At 48.7% G+C, this 17175-nt stretch overlaps 1 protein-coding gene across 1 annotated transcript in view; it reads left to right on the top strand.

Moving 5' to 3' along the window:
- The window catches only part of LOC114018944 (IgGFc-binding protein), a 35751-nt gene extending 19002 nt beyond the window's left edge, over positions 1–16749 (top strand). Inside the window, exons 9-17 of the mRNA XM_037883481.2 lie at positions 60–633; positions 1767–2365; positions 4436–5000; positions 6084–6679; positions 6807–7377; positions 7570–7769; positions 9516–9890; positions 12002–12288; positions 15963–16749. Coding sequence (XP_037739409.2) covers positions 60–633; positions 1767–2365; positions 4436–5000; positions 6084–6679; positions 6807–7377; positions 7570–7769; positions 9516–9890; positions 12002–12288; positions 15963–15972 — 3777 coding nt within the window. The 3' untranslated portion in view covers positions 15973–16749. The remainder of the gene's footprint in view (positions 1–59; positions 634–1766; positions 2366–4435; positions 5001–6083; positions 6680–6806; positions 7378–7569; positions 7770–9515; positions 9891–12001; positions 12289–15962) is intronic.
- The last annotated feature ends 426 nt before the right edge of the window (positions 16750–17175 follow it).

Raw genomic sequence — 17175 nt, forward strand, 5'->3', positions numbered from 1 at the left:
GCAATAGGAACAAGTTAGGATGAAAGAGCAATAACACCCCATCCTGTCCTTGTCTGTAGCTAAACGGCGTGATCACCAATCTCCCAGTGACACTGTCAGATGGTAAAATCAGAGTGTACCAGAGCGGCTTCCGCGCCGTCCTGCAGACGGACTTTGGTCTCCGGGTGGCATACAACTGGGACTGGCATCTGGTGATCACCCTCCCCAGCAGTTATTATGGGGCCACGTGTGGCCTATGTGGGAACTTCAACCAGAACCCTGAAGATGACATGACGTCAGCCAGCGGTACCAGAGTCTCCTCCATCGTGGGCTGGGCTGCCAGTTGGAAAGTCCAAGACCGGGATCCCTTTTGCTGGGATTCCTGCCAAGAGAACTGCCTGACATGTGACGAGAGTACAAGGGAGCTGTACGGGGGCGACAGTCACTGTGGGTTGATCAGCAAAGCACCGGGAGGGCCCTTCAGAGAGTGTCACTCCAGAGTGAACTCCACTGAGTTCTTTGATAACTGCATCTATGACGTGTGTCTGAACAGGGGCGCTACAAAAATCTTGTGCCAGGCGCTGGAGGCCTACGCAGCAACCTGCAGAGACCACGGGGTCACCGTTTATGACTGGAGGATGCCATCTGGCTGTGGTGAGTCTGACAGCTGAGTGTCCTTACTGACACGGGCATGATCAGGCTAGTCAGTAGAGAAGCCTGGATGTTTTTCATTCCACCAGAGTTTTGAGGAAAAATGCCATTCTTGTCAAATTCCGAATGTTTAGAAAAAAGTTCATATTTTGAAAAAATGTAATTTCAAAAAGTGAGACAAAGCGTGTCAACAACATTTCAGGATGGAGCATTTTGATTATTCATTTTGAAATGACTTTTGACAACAAAATTAATTATTTTTAGATATATAAAACATTTTTTAAAAGTTTTATAAGGTTGAAACCAGACGTTAGTGTTTTGATTTTATCAAAATAAAACACTTTGATCGACCTCCAATAATGTCTGGGACAGGAATTTCATTTCCGTTCCCTTTTGGAACAGAAGAAAATCCAAACTCTTGGTATTTCCCATGAAATGGCAAATCTGGTTTCAGCTCTGTTCCAGTAGCCCATCTGATCACTCTGTCGGTGGAGGGGATGGTGAATGACCTGAGCACAGAGTTGTGAATGACTGGGTTTCTTGGGCATAGGGATCAACACTGACTCTGAGCACCATCTATTGAGCTCCCTACTCTGCTCCTTGCAGTACAACACCCCCTAGTGTCACCCTTGGGAACTGGGGTCAGCACTGATTCCAAGGAGTGAGCACCCCCTACTGAGCCTTCCACCCCACTCCCTGAAGCACAGTGCCCCCTAGTGCAACACTGGAGCATTGGAGTCAGCATGGACTCAAGTGGAGAGCACCTCCTAATCAGACCCGGCTCCTTTGTTTGCAGAACAGTGCCCCCTCGCTCCACACTGTGCCATTAAGGTCAGCACTACCTCAAGGGAGAGTACTCTTACTGAGCACGCCCTGCAGACCCTAAGTGTTCTTTATACCCGAGAGCTGACCCTGATGATTCACTCATGGCCTGTGAGATTTGGCTGCAGACATATATGGCCTTTTGGTTTCTGAATGCAGAAGTTAATTCCACCGTCCTTTTCCTTATGGCTGTTTCATGCTGGGTGGATAATGCACTGCGTGTAAGAATTTGTCTGTAGCTCTCACTGCGTTTAGGCAGGTTGTTTCATTCATTTCCTGTATTTTTAAATCTCCCCTTTCCAAACTTGTCCCAGCCCTGCCCTGCCCTGAGAACAGCCACTATGAGGCCTGTGGGAACGCCTGTCCCTCCAGCTGCTCTGACCGAACTGCCCCCTCCTCCTGCCGGGAGCCCTGCGTGGAGACCTGCCAGTGTAATGACGGTTACGTCCTCAGTGCTGACAAGTGCGTCCCCCTGGGGAGCTGCGGCTGTGACTACAACGGCCACTACTACAAACCCAGTGAGGAGTTCTGGGACGATGAGAACTGCCACTCTCGGTGCAGTTGTGACTCCAGCCTGGGCACAGTGGTTTGCAGAAAGACCAGTTGCAAGGCCAAAGAAAGATGCTCCGTGGTCAATGGGGTCCGTGGCTGCCATACGATCAGCTACTCCACCTGCATAGGTACTGGAGACCCTCACTACACCACCTTTGATGGGAAAAAGTATGATTTCATGGGTACCTGCATCTACCAGTTTGCAGCTCTCTGCTCCGAGGACCCCACACTCACCCCGTTCAATGTCAAAGTGGAGAACAACAACCGAGGCAGTAAGGCCGTGTCCTTCACCAAAAGGGTGACCTTAGAGGTCTACAACGTGACCATCAGCTTGAGCCAGGAGCATCCACGCAAGATCCAGGTAGGGATGCAGGATCACTGGGGAACACAGGAAGTCATTTCAATGATCTCTTGTCTGGGCTCTTTGTTGTCTTCTTAGCTCTAGGTGGGAGTGGGGTCTAGTGGTTGGAGTAGGGGGTGGGAACCAGGACTCCTGGATTCCATCCCTGGCTCTGTGAGGGAAGTGGGGTCCAGTGGTTGGTGCGGGGGGCTGGGAGCCAGGACTCCGAGGTTCTATCACAGCTGTGGGGACTAGAAGGTTAGAGCAGACGGTGCTAAGAACTAGAGCTCCAGCATTCTGCTCCTGGGAAGTAGGGGAAGTGGTTTGAGCTGGGATTCAGACATTTAGGATTTTATTCCTCTCTCTGCCCCTGACTGGCTTAATAACCTAGGGCAAGTCGCTTCCTATCTTTGTACCTCTGTGAGCAGGTCTACACTTAAAACACTTAAAACACTGCACCGATGCAGCTGCACCACTGTAGCGCTTCGTGAAGACGCTACTACGTTGATGGGAGGGCTTCTCCTGTTGGCGTAGTTAATCTACCTCCGCAAGAGGCAGTGGCTATGTTGACAGGAGAAGTCCTCCCATTGCCAGAGCAATGTCTACACCGGGGGTTAGGTCAGTGTAACTGCGTTGCTCAGGGGGTGGATTTTTCACAACTGGAGCGACGTAGTTATACCGATGTAAGATTATAGGGTAGACCTGGCCTATTTTCCCAGCTCTAAAGGGGTAATAAGACCTTTTCACTTCACAGGGCTGTTGTGAGTAGAGCTAGGCAAATAACTGGTTCTTTGATGCACTTCCAGTTCCGAAAATATTGACAAAAATTCTGTTTAACCTGAAAGGTAACTTTTTGTTTTGTTTCTAGGCAATAAAAAGACAAGGAAATGACGGGCTAGGTTCATGCAGTCGCCAGCAGTGCTAATGACTCCCTTTAGGCCAGTGGGTGAGCACTCATCTGGGATGTGGAAGACCTGGATTCCATTCCTCCTTCTGCCTGATGGGGAGAAGGAATTCGAATTTGCTGGAGAGTCCCCTAGCTACTGGACTATGGGATATTCTGGGGGAGGGCTACCCTTAAAATTTAGATCAATCTAAGCTATATCTTTCAGGGATGTGAAAAATCCACCACCACCCCCCCCGCCCCCCGCCCCGAGCACTGTAGTTAAGCCAGCCTAACCCCTGGTGTAGACACAGCTAGGTTGACAGAAGAATTCTTCCATCAACGTAGCTACCGCTGCCCAGGGAGGTGGATTACCTACCTCCAATGGAAAAATCCCTTCCATCAACATAGGACGTGTTTGGACCTTCACACGACAGCAGCACATAGCATCCGTAGTGTAGATATGCCCTCAGTCTCTCCTCTTGAAGCTGTTCCACTTTGTACAAAATACTTGACTAGTCCCTGGCCCAGAGAGCAAGAATAAGAATGATTCTAAACCTGGCTGTTAAGCACTCGGCTGGGGCAGGGGGAGACTCTCATTCAAATTCCTGCTCCATTGACTAGTTAGTTATACAAAGTAGAACAGCTTCAGCAGGAGAGACTGAGAATACCATTTCCCTAGAGTGGCCTAGTAGGCTAAATGTGAGACCAAAATTCAATCCTGCTCTGTATCAGGCAGTGGGGGAATTGAACCCTGGTCTACCACATCCTGGGTGAGTGCCCTAAAGACTGGGCTAACGGTTATAAAGGAAACTGCTCGTGCACATACAGTGCCTTGTGCATCCAGCCTGAAATTGTTTTTCCACCACAGCTATCCCTCCAATTTTTATTAAATATGGAAATAGTTTCTGGTCAACGAAATCTGCATTTATGAGCAAGTACATTATTTGTGTGAGATTTTTCACCCAGTTCTAGTCTTTAATGCTTCAACTGCATCGCACTCCTTGGCTAGAAGGAGCTTTAGAAAAGGAAAGGGCAATAGTAAGGGGCAACGGGATGACATATTAATGCACTGGGTTACCCTCCACCCAATTCAGAAATAGAAATTCTGGAGCCAGACCATCCATGGCAGCTCTGTGGAAATGGAATTATTTCATGTTGAGTGCACTGCGTGAAATCCTTGACAATCTCTACTGTATGTTTTCCAGGTCAATGGTGTCTTTGTGGACCTGCCCTTTTCCCACCAGCACAAGTTCAAGGCCTACATCAGTGGAGTCCACGGCTTTATCCAGACTGACTTCGACCTGAGAGTGAGCTTTGACTGGTACAGCTACGCCAGGGTCATCCTACCTAATACGTACGCCAACGCCGTCTGCGGCCTCTGTGGCAATGCCAACCAGGACCCCAGCGATGATCTGACCATGAAGGATGGAACTCAGACATCTGATGAGATTCAGTTTGCAGAGAGCTGGAAGGTGGGGGAGGTCCCAGGGTGCTCGTCTAGCTGCACCGGGGACTGCTCAGTCTGCAGTGAGGCTCAGAAACAACCCTACAAGGGAGACCAGTACTGCGGGATCCTCACCCGAGGGGACGGGCCATTCAGGCAGTGCCACGGGACCATCGACCCAGCTCCCTTCTTCGATGATTGTCTCTATGACACGTGCCAGTACAAGGGTCACCAGGACACTCTGTGCAGCGCCATCAGCGCCTACGTCACATCCTGCCAGGCCAGGGGCATCCGGATAGGGCAGTGGAGATCGGCCTCATTCTGCCGTGAGTGTTGCCGCGGGACTCTGCTTTAGGGACTGGCGACTGCCCATGTGCACCAACGCCCTCTGCAGGGTGGGGTCAGAATTGTTCACCCACCCAGTTCTGAGTTTTAATTTACAGTGCGACATCTTTGTTACAGATTCTAGACCTAGACATTTCCACCATGCAATTAAAATTGCGGTCCCTGAAATATTTTTTTCATTCTGTGTCACGTTACTTAATGTCTAGATGTCCTGTAAACTTTCTCTCAGAGCTCATCTTTTCTGTTCCTGGTGTTTTCATGGCTTGTCTACACTTACAGAGCTGCAGCTTCACAGATGCAGCTGTGCCGCTGTAGCACTTAGTGAAGACGCTACCTATTCCGATAGGAGAGCTTCTACCATTGGCGCAGTTCGTCCACCTCTTTAATAGATGGTAGCTATGGCAACGGGAGAAGCCCTCCTGTCGCCATAGCACTGTCTACACCAGGAGTTCCATCAGTATAACTGTGTGGGTGTGGATTTTCCACAACCCTGAGCGATGTACTTACACTGACATAAGTCTGTAGTGTAGACCAAGCCGTACGCTTTGCCTTTCCAGAGTAAATTGAATTAATACTTTGGCATTTAGAGAAGTAGAAACATTTTATAACATTCATTAAGTCTTGTAAGTCACTTCATGGTAGGTAAGTATTGTTATCCCCATTTGATTGGTTGGGAAAATTAGGAAAAGAGCTGTCAAATTATTTGGCCAAAGGTGTCCTCCATAAATAAGTAGCAGAGCTAGGAAAAGAACCCAGGAGTTCTGAGCCCCCCTGCTTGCAACATAATGCAGGAATGCCGACTCCCGCTATTCTAGTCAAGAGGTGACCCTTCATCCCACAGATGGGAATAGAATCCAAGAGTCCTGATGGCCACTCCCCTAATTTAATCGCTAGACTATACTTTTCCCAGAGATGAAGCTAGGACCAGGAGTCCTGATTCCCAGTCCCCTGCTATAACCATATCCGAACGGATGTGAAAAGAACATTGACCAAGATGATCTGTTAGTTCAACCACATTTCTCCTCACACACAAATTCAAATTCTCTCTGATCTTTTTTCTTCAGGACCCACCTGCCCCCTTAACTCTCACTATGAACTCTGTGGAATCAGCTGCCCTTCCAACTGCAACGACCTGTGGGCTCTAGATCAGTGTGAGAAGCCCTGTGCTGAAGGGTGTTTCTGTGATGCTGGATTCACCCTGAGTGGTGAGAAGTGCATCCCTGTCGCACAGTGCGGCTGTGTGCACAAGGCCGTGTATTACAGCAAGGGAGAGGAGTTTTACCCCAGCGCCTCCTGCCAGGAGCGCTGCCTGTGCAAAGACAATGGGGTCGTCGAGTGCCAGGAGGCCTCCTGTGGAGCCAACGTGGAGTGCAGGGTGGAGAACGGAGTCCTGGGCTGCCACGCCACGGGATATGGAACATGCGTCGCATCTGGTGGACCTCACTACATCTCCTTTGACGGACGGGCCTTTGACTTCCAGGGCTCCTGCACTTACACCTTAGCCAAGGTCTGCAGCAGAGACTCTGGACTGGGGAACTTCTCTGTGGTGGTGGAGAATGAGAGCCCTGGTGGTGGCCACATGGCTGTGACGAGGACAGTGGTGGTGTCGCTGCATGGTTACACCATCGCCATGGAGCGGGGGAGGAAGTGGAAGATTGCGGTAAGTCTCTGCGATTAGTCTTACATAGCACTAATGGTGTGTGTGTGTGTGTGTGTGTATAAAAAACACACCAGGACACTGCTGAGTCTCCACCAGTGACGCGTGAATTTCTCTCTCATTGGCACAGGTGGGTGGTGAGCTCTACACCCTCCCACTGGCTACGGACGATGGAAAGCTTTGGATCAACCAAGAGGGGAACAGCATCATTGTCCAATCAGCCTCTGGCCTCAAAATCTTTTACGACACTGCCTCTTACCTCCTAGTGTCCGTCCCCAGCACTTATAAGGGACATGTGTGCGGCTTGTGTGGCAACTTTAACGATGACAAGAACGATGATCTCCTGCTGCCCGGTATGAAGAGTACCCAGGATGTGGATGAGTTTGTCACCTCCTGGAAGGTGCCTGTTGATGCTGCCACATGCTCTGATGGCTGTGGTGAGAAGTGCCCCGTCTGTGATGCAGCCCAGACAGCGCCGTACCAGACTGAGAGCTCCTGTGGGTTGATCACAGCAACCTCGGGTCCCTTCAGACACTGTCACTCAATAATCAGTCCTGCTGAGTACTTCAACCACTGTCTCTATGACTTGTGTGCCACCAACGGAAGGGGAGAGACCCTCTGCCAGAGCCTGCAGGCCTATGTGGCTGCATGCCAAGCAGCTGGGGCCAAGATGGAGACCTGGAGAACGGCCTCCTTCTGCCGTAAGTCTACAGGACAATCTACAATCTGTACTTCATTAACCCATAGCTGCTGTAGTTTTTGTGCTCTCCAACCTCCACAATACCTCTCAGACTTCTAGGCTAAGTAGGAGCCTCTGTTTATTTAGGTGGGAGACCTCAGCTTATCGTGGCTTTCTGTCTGTGATGGTCCTAATTTTTCTTCTGTCCCTCCAGCACTCGCCTGCCCGGCAAACAGCCACTACGAGCTGTGTACCAGATCCTGCGATTTCACCTGTGCCAGCTTGTTTGCCCCTGCCCAATGCACCGGGAAGTGCTTTGAAGGCTGCTGGTGTGATCCAGAATACGTGTCTGAAGGAGAGACCTGCATCTCCATGGACAGGTGTGGGTGTGTGCACAACGGACGCTACATCAAGGTGGGTGCTGGATTATTGGTCCCTCCGTTCTCCCCGATTCTGCCATTCTCCTCTGGCAATGGGATTCCAAATGCGGGTTAGAGTGACTGTAGAGTGGCATGTTCTGTATCCTACTATGTGGCTATACCTAAAACCTAGAGTCAAATCCTGCCCTCAGAGTCAACCATGCAGCTTCCACTGCAGTCAATGGCAGCTGTGCATACAAAACGTGGGGCCCATCATTTCTATTACAAGGATCATAGAATCATAGATGATCAGGGTTGGAAGAGACCTCAGGAGGTCATCTAGTCCAACCCCCTGTTCAAAGCAGTACCAACCCCAACTAAATCATCCCAGTCAGGGCTTTGTCAAGCCAGGCCTTAAAAACCTCTGAGGATGGAGATTCCACCACCTCCCTAGGTAACCCATTCCAGGGCTTCACCACCCTCCTAGTGAAATAGTTTTTCCTAATATCCAACCTAAACCTCCCCCACTGCAATTTGAGACCATTGCTCCTTATTCTGTCATCTGCCACCACTGAGAACAGGGATGGTCTTCTATATTCCAGAACAGGCCTTTGGAATAACCAAAGCAAAGGCTGCTCCCAGAAGATCCTTTCCCAGTTTTACACTGAGCTCAGAGCATCCCATGGAGGTGTCAGGTCTTTGGGAGTTTCATTGGTTCTTCGTAATTGCCCATGCAGAGCAGACTTGATCAATGATGCTCACAGGTTATGGACCTCACTAAGCAGCCTCGGTGGCTCAATCTAAGGAACTGACCAGTACCTGGGATGTAATGTGACTCCCAGAAGGTTCTGAGCATGGGCTCAAATCAGACAGGTATCCAGATAGCCCGGTATTGAGATAAAGCTTGTTTGCAGGAGATTGTAAAACAGAGCTGGAAGGAAATACCATGGGGGAATGAAACTGTCCAGCATGTTGGAGACTGAGCAAGTGTAAAGTAGGGAAGTGTCTAGGGAATGGAAAACGGGCCTTTCCCCTCCAGGGGCTCTAACTCTATTCCAGACTCAGGCTAGGGGGACTGGCTGGCTTAGGGGGACAGGGGATGGGACACAGGGCCTCGCTCTTCTAGGGGTGCCAGCTCTGAGCCAGCCCCAGGTCAGAGGGACTGCCTGGCTTAGTGGGTTGGGGAAATGGGACACAGGGCCTTTCTCCTCTAGGGGCCTCTGACTCTGATCCAGCCCAGGGTGGGGGGATTGGTTGGCTTAGGTGGCTGGGCAATGCGAGATGGGGCCTTTCCCCTCCAGGGGACCAGCTCCGATCCAGCCTTAGTTCAGGGGGGCAGTGAGTGGAATATGAGGCTCTTCCCCTCCAGTCTGGCTCCTGGGAAACAAGAGCATTGATTGTGTGTAAAGAAGAGTGTTGGTGGGACTCGGCCTAATTTCTGGTTGGCAAATCTGCCTTTCACATGAAAATCAACACTGCAGCTGCCCCCCTTGTTGTCAGACCTTGGGCAGGGGATGTTGGTACGTGTTGGGTCTTGATGTTATTAGACCTCAGTGTGGAGACCGGTCAATCCCGCACCTTGCTTTCTTTCTCTCTGCTGTATCCACCTGCTCTTTCTCTCTGTCATCAGCCTTGCTAAGCTATTGCTTCTGAAAGGTCCTTGACGCCTTCTCTCTATTGATCCTCTCATGGCGGGGCTTTCCCATAGCTCTATATATTGCTGCTCCCAGTCCCTCCTGCCAAGGGGTGAGTCCCTTTGCATTCACTTAACAAAGTTCTTTGTCTGGGTATTTCCCTGCAGGCCAGGGAGAGCTTTGTCTCCAGCAACTGCTCTGAGAAATGCACCTGCCACGCTTCAGGCGAGGTCATCTGTGAGGAAACAAACTGTACCGAAGAGGAGAAATGCATGCTCAGGAATGGAGTGCGCAGCTGCGTGGAGCAGATGGGCCGGTGCACGCTGGCCCCTGGAATATGGTTCACCTCCTTTGATGGTGTCACGAGGGAAGTCCTCCTTGATGGGGCCTACGAGGTGACTTCCCTCTGCGAAGGGGTCAACCTCCCCTGGTTCCGGATGGTGGTCATTGTGTTCAGAGAAGGTGGCTTGGCCGTTCCTGAAGGCATCTCCGTTTTCTTTGACGAGGGTCTTATCCATGTCAATAAGAAAAAGGAGATTTGGGTAAGAGGAGGCTGGGTTAGCACACCCTAAACCAAGGGTGAGGGGCAAAAATCTGGGGGAGGGGGTGAGTCACTATTAAGATCCCCGCTTTATTGAAGGGAAGTGATCTGCCCAAAGTCATATGGCGAGTTAGTGTCTGAGTTAGGAATAGAGTGCAGGACTCCTGTGAGGACGCTGCTCTAATCACTAGACCCAGGGATAGAACCCAGGAGTCCTGGCTCCCATCTCACTCCTGCTCTAATCCCACTAGACCGCACTCCCCTCCCAGGGGTGGGACTAGAACCCATGAGTTCTGAATCTTAGCCCACTCATCTAACCAGTGAATTAAGCACCACATGGAGCTGGGAGTCCCTAACCTCCTCCTCTAATGGTGAGCTTACGCTGCTACCAATAGCAAGGCTGTTCCTGACATGCCAGCAGTCTCACCTGCAGTAGCTGTAGGAAGCTGTGGTGAGCAAAAGGCCTTCACCAGGGTATTTAACCACACGACCACTGGGAAGAATGTTGACAGAGGAGACCACTCACCTTCGTAAAATGTGTGAGATCTGTGGATCAGGACGATGGTGATTTGAGTAGATCTAGTCCTGATCCCAGCCAGAAACAAGGATGAAAAATGCATATCTGTGCTATGGGCAGGATTTTTGACAAATTGTTTTTTGGACAAAAAATGCCTGTTCGTTGAACCCAAAACTTTTTGTGATACAGGCTTGGGTTTGACGAAGCTCCCAAGTGGAAAAAAACTCTGAAAAAGGAGTTCCAAAATGTTCAAAATGAAACATTTCCATATTTTCAAAATGAAAAATTCTGGTTTTCCATTTCAGAATAACTTTGTGTTTCAAATTTTAAATGAATTAGTCTAAAAATGAAGTTAAAAGGAAAAAGGTCAAAATAGAAATGACCCAACTGTACTGAAACCAAACATTTCAATTGACCCAAAACAAACAAACAAAAATTCAGATTTTTGGTTTGCGAAGCTTTTGAAGACTTTCCGTACTGATTCAGGATGAGAAAAAATTTCAAACTCTCAAAAACTTGTGGCAATACTGGAAAACCATTCCACCCCCCTCCAGCTCTAATCTGTGTATTTACAGACCTTAAAACAAACATGGTTTGAGTTTGGTTCTAATGACTGAAGAAATATGTTCCGGGGGAGCTTTATATTCTCGGTAACAGTTATTATTATTATTTCTATTAAAGTACGGGGGTGGGAAACTAGGACTCAGGACACCCAAGTGTGGCAGCACAATGGGCCCCAACTGTGATCAGGGCCCCATTATGCCAGGCCTTGCACAGACACACAGTGAGAAACAGTCCCTGCCCCAGCTGAGATCAGGGCCCTATTGTTCTGGGCGCTGCGCAGACACACAGCAAGAGACAGTCCCTGCCCACCTGAGATCAGGGTCTCTATCACACAGAACATACAATTAAAGAGACACAAAGGGAGATAGAAGATACATGGACCAACGTCACACAGTAAGTCAGTAGCAGAGCCATGGACAGAACCCAGGTTTCCTGAGTACCAGTTGAATACTTGTTCTGGGCTGGATCTCCCTGCCTCAGTTGACTGGTGACCCCCATTTATTGCCCTTCACAGTCAATATGATTAGATCTGACCACATTTCTTCTGGCTGAAAATGAAGCATTAGGCTGTAAGCTCGTTGGGGCAAAGACTGTGCTCTTGGTCTGTGTTTGTACAGCACTTGGCACAAAGAGGTCCCGAACCACCCCTGGGATTCCTGGGGGCTGTTGCAATCAAACTAATGCCACTAATTACGGAAACGTGAGCTAACGAAGACCATGTTAGCGTCAGAAAAAAAGGAGAACTGACTCCCTTAGTCACCCCATGCAATGAGGAGAAGAAGAACTGGAAAGTGATAGGCTCATCTCCCAGAGTGGAGGGGCAGATCCTGCTCTCAGTTACATCAGTCTCAATCCAGAGTTACACCCCTGACTGCAATGGATTTACTCGGGTTTTACACTTGTTTGAGAGCAAGATCTGACCTAGCGACTCCAGACCCCATTGCCTTGTACTGGGGTCCATAGACTAGCTCTGTCTCACTCCCGCCCAAGGTGCCCAGCTTTTCTCTGACCTCCTTGTCTGTGCCTTCCAGGTGAGAGGGTACCAAAGGCGGCTCCCAGTGAAGGTGTCCAAAACCTTGTCTGTAAGTGAGTCTCAGGGCACCATCATGATTGTCCAGGGCTCTAGAATAAAGATTCTGTTCAGCCTGAGTGGGGAGGTGACGGTGACAGTCAGCGAGAGCCTGGCTAACAATCTGTGTGCACCTTGCGGGAACTTCAACGGCGACATCTCCGATGAGCTGCGGCTGCCCAGCGGGCAGGTCGTGGGGAACATCACGGACGTGTTTGAAGCTTGGAGGGCACGAGACCTCTCAAGAAGGTAAGGGGCTCTTCAAAGGGCTGCTCTTTCTAAGACAGCATGGCCATTCACTCTCCACAGGTGTGATCCTGTGGTTGGCCTGGTTCATAGATTCCATACGTTCCAAGCCAAGAAGGGCCATTGCGACCTGCCTCAAAAGAATTCCTGTTAGAGCAGATCTGTTAGAAAGGCATCAGGTTTGATTACAGAATGCTGAGTGCTGGAGGATCCACCACTGGTTTTTGGATTTTTGGTTGTCTGATGAAAAAAAATCAAAAAAGTTCAAGGAAAGCTGATACTCTCCTTGAAAATGGTCATTTAAAGTGAAAACCCGGTTGGTTGTCTGTTGGCACGACAGCTTTGATGGCAATATTTCAACCAGCCCTACAAAATTGCAGTTCCTTCTGTTGGTCCTGTAGATCCAATGCGGCAGTGGAAGAGTGAGATGGTCCTGTTCTTGTTCCAACCACTTATGCCTGTGCAACCCCCCTGTACCCAATAGGGTTGAACAGGTTCCCCAAAGATGAAGCCAGCCTTGATGAACCTGAACTGCTGGTGTAACCCACACACTTCCTCGGTGTGGTGTTCTGTCCCATCTAGTGGCACCGAGACCACTTAGGGAGAGATTAATGAGTCTGCTCTACAGCCTTAGCTAAGGGCCATATGGCTTTTAGCTCATGCAGTAGAAGCTCATGCACTAAGCTCCAGAGATCCTAGGTTCAATACTGCCCAGTGATGACAGGGGTCTGTCAGTGTTACACTGGCATTGGTGCCCAAGAAGGAAAGACCCCAGCTTGACTCTCAGGGTATGTCTACACTGCAGTCAGGCGTGATTGCAGCTCGTTTATGTGTACCTGAGCTGGCTTGGATCGACCTAGCTTGCTAAAAAGAGCAGTGACTGTAAAAGTAGCCTGGACTATCTGCTCGAGCACCTATCTAGGGTCAGAGACAGGCTAATGGTCAGGCAGCTAGCCGGTGCCACCACCCCGATCAAAGCTAGCTCAGATAGCCCTAGCCATGCTGGAGTCACCTCTCCCGATTGCAGTGTAGATGTACCCTTGGATCCCAGAAGGAACTTTCAGGGCTGGCAGCTAGGAACCCCCCGCCCCCACCCAGAATTTGTGATATGGAAACCACTGGCCATGGCTACCTGCAGTACCACATTTGTTGGAGTAAAGACAATGGCTCTGCTTCTGTTCTCTGCCACCTTTGCTCTGCTTCTGCTTCAGCTCCTGGCATATATTAGAGAAGCCATGGGCTGCTTTAGTTTATAACAAGGCTGCTTCACAGCCTAGATCCACCCAGAATTGCTGCAGGTCTGCAGACTGTGAAGACTACCCCTCTTGCTCCATGACCCATACACTGGGGCTTATGAGGTGGACAGCACAGGTCTGCCTCTGCCAGCACAGGTCTGCCCCTGCCAGCCCTACACTGCTCCTTCCCTGGGGCGATTCTTCTTGTGTAACTTTTATGGCCCCAGAGCGAGGTGCGGGGCTGGGGCAGACGCTCTCAGTCATTGTGAGGACTCTGGGGTTCTTGATGACCCCAGTGTCAGTGGAGTGTGATGGGCTGGATCACAGAAAACCCCTTGGGAACTGCCAACTGATGTGCTGAAACTACTTCTAACTCATTTTCCCTGCCAGCTTGGAACTTCCAGAACCTTGCCAGATTGAGCCAGACACGCTAGCCTGTTACAAACCCAGACCCAGGTCCGAACCATGTCCCCCAACAGCTGCAGGCTTAACTGAAAATAGGTGAAGAAGTGTTCCTGTCTCTAACACTCAGATGCTCAGCTTCCAATGGGGTCCAAACCCCAAATAAATCTGTTTTACGGATTGTTCGCCCTCTATAACACTGATAGACAGATATGCACCGCTGTTTGCCGCCCCCGCCCCAGGTATTAATACATACTCTGGGTTAATTAATTAGTAAAAAGTGATTTTATTGACTACAAAAGTAGAATTTAAGTGGTTCCAAGTAATAACAGACAGACGAAAGTAAATTACCAAACAAAATAAAATAAAACATGGAAGCTGTCAAGGTTCCTTCCCCACTCTGAACTCTTGGGTACAGATGTGGGGACCTGCATGAAAACCTCCTAAGCTTACTTTTACCAGCTTAGGTTAAAACTTCCCCAAGGTACAAATTATTTTACCCTTTGCCCTTGGATTTCCATTGCCACCACCAAACTTTATCTGGGTTCCTGAAAAAACGGAGTTTGGACACGTCTTTCCCCCCAAAATCCTCCCACCCCTTGCACCCCACTTCCTGGGGAAGGTTTGGTAAAAATCCTCACCAATTTGCTTAGGTGACCACAGACCCAAACCCTTGGATCTTAGAACAATGAAAAAGCATTCAGCTTCCTTACAAGAAGACTTTTAACAGAAGTAAAAAAAAGAATCATCTCTGTAAAATCAGGATGGTGAATACCTTACAGGGTAATTAGATTCAAAACATAGAGAATCCCTCTAGGCAAAACCTTAAGTTACAAAAAAGACACACAGACAGGAATATTCATTCTATTCAGCACAGCTATTTTCTCAGCCATTTAAAGAAATCATAATCTAACACATACCTAGCTAGATTACTTACTAAGTTCTAAGACTCCATTCCTGTTCTGTCTCCGGCAAAAGCATCACACAGACGGACATAGACCCTTTGTTTTTCTCCCTCCTCCCAGCTTTTGAAAGTATCTTGTCTCCTCATTGGTCATTTTGGTCAGGTGCCAGCGAGGTTACCTTTAGCTTCTTAACCCTTTACAGGTGAGAGGATTTTTCCTCTGGCCAGGAGGGATTTTAAAGGGGTTTACCCTTCCCTTTATATTTATGACAGAAGTCTAAACCTAATACAGTAAGAAAGTGATTACAGATGAAATCTCACCCTCAGAGATGTTCCAGTAAGCTTCATTTACAGACTAGGCTCCTTCTAGTCTGGGTCCAGCAATCACTCACACCACCGTGGTTACTGTCCTTTGTTCCAGTTTCTTTCAGGTATCCTTTGAGGGTGGAGAGGCTCTCTCTTGAGCCAGCTAAAGACAAAATGGAAGGGTTTCCAAGGGCTTAAATAGACTTCCTGTTGTGGGTGGAGACCCCCTCCTCTCTCCTATGCAGAATCCAGCTCCAAGATGGAGTTTTGGAGTCACATGGGCAAGTCACATGTCCATGCATGACACAGTTTTTACAGGAAGCGGCCATTGCCCACACGCTATTTGAATTTCTCCAAGAAGACTTCTTATGTGGATTGGAGTCTTCCAAGATCCATTGTCACTTAAGTGTTTTTTGACTGGGCACTTAATTTGCACATTCCTTTCTCAGGAAGCTGACTAAATGCTTTACTAAGGCTACTTAAACTCAAACAAGTACACAGCCAATATTCATAACTTCGAATACAAAAATGATACGTGCATACAAATAGGATGAATATATTCAGTAGATTATACCCTTTGCAGAGATATGTTACATGGCATATGTAGCATAAAACATATTCCAGTTATGTCATATTTACATTCATAAGCATATTTCCATGAAGCATTATGGGGTGCAACGTCACATGGAGTTCACTGGATTTCATTCCAGTTTGCTGGAGGGAGCCTCATAAAATATTTTGAGGTGGTTGGATGAAAAGTACTGTCAATCTTGATCTGCTCTGTGACCCAGCAGGAGGGACTAATTTTTGTCTTTCTCTTTCTCTCCTAGCGATGTTTAAAAGCCACCTGAGCTGCAATGGACCCCTGCCCCCTTTCCCTTCCCTGCATTGGACTGGGCTGGTTACTCAGTAACAGGTCATAGCTTAGCATACAAACGTGTGTTCCTTCACGTAGGGCGCTCCCTGCAGCATGGATGAGTTCAGTGGTGCTGGGTGCGTGATGGAAAATCTCCTCTGGACTTGTCAATAGAGAAGTTTTCAAAGGAGTGTCTGAAGCAGCAGGCTCTGGCATGCCTCGGGAAATGGCTTTCGCATTCCACTTGGATCTGACTGCTAAGGTCCCTTCACAACACCCTTTAAGGCCTCTTTATGCTGCCAAAGTGGAATAAAGGAGCCGCAGCATAATGCGACTTAGGCTGTTTGTCTCTCTTCTCAGCACTAGAGTGGTATAAAGAGGGCTGGGTAATTGGGAATTCAGGCCTAGGCCTAGTGCTGATACACTGCAGGGACTATGGGCAAAGGTGCCTAACCGTAATCTCCCTCTACGTCAGCACTGTGTGATAGGCGATGCCTTTCCTAATCTGCTCTTCCCCCGAGATCCACATGTGGGTCATGCCCACAAATCATCTCCATCACCTCTGGCTTTCCTCACCAGGGAATTAACAGCACCGTCACAGAAAGGTCAGCTCATGCCTTCTGATCGCTGACCAGGAGGCCAACTGGGTGCTCCATTACACTGGCATAATTCCAGGGTCACTCCTGATTTACACAGCGGTGAGGAGGAGAAGAATCAGACCCATTTTCCAGACTAAACAAACTCAATTTTTTCCAATCTTCCCTCATAGGTCTTGTTTTCTAGACCTTTAATCATTTTTGTTGCTCTTCTCTGGACTTTCTCCAATTTGTCCTCATCTTTCCTGAAATGTGGCACCCAGAACTGAACACAATACTTCAGTTGAAGCCTAATCAACGTGGAGTAGTGCGGAAGAATTACATCTCGTGCCTTGCTTATAACATTCCTGCTAATACATCCTGGAATGATTTCTTTTTTTGCAACAGTGTTACACTGTTAACACATGTTTAGCTTGTGGTCCACTAATACCCCCAGATTCCTTTTCACAGTACTCCTTCCTAGGCAGTCATTTCCCATTTTGTATGTGTGCAACTGATTGTTCCTTCCCAAGTGGAGTACTTTGCATTTGTCCTTATTAATGTTCATCATCATTCAGACCATTTCTCCAGTTTGTCCAGATCATTTTAATT

This window comes from Chelonia mydas, chromosome 24 (genome assembly GCF_015237465.2).
Source record: "Chelonia mydas isolate rCheMyd1 chromosome 24, rCheMyd1.pri.v2, whole genome shotgun sequence".
Classification (NCBI taxonomy): domain Eukaryota; kingdom Metazoa; phylum Chordata; order Testudines; family Cheloniidae; genus Chelonia; species Chelonia mydas.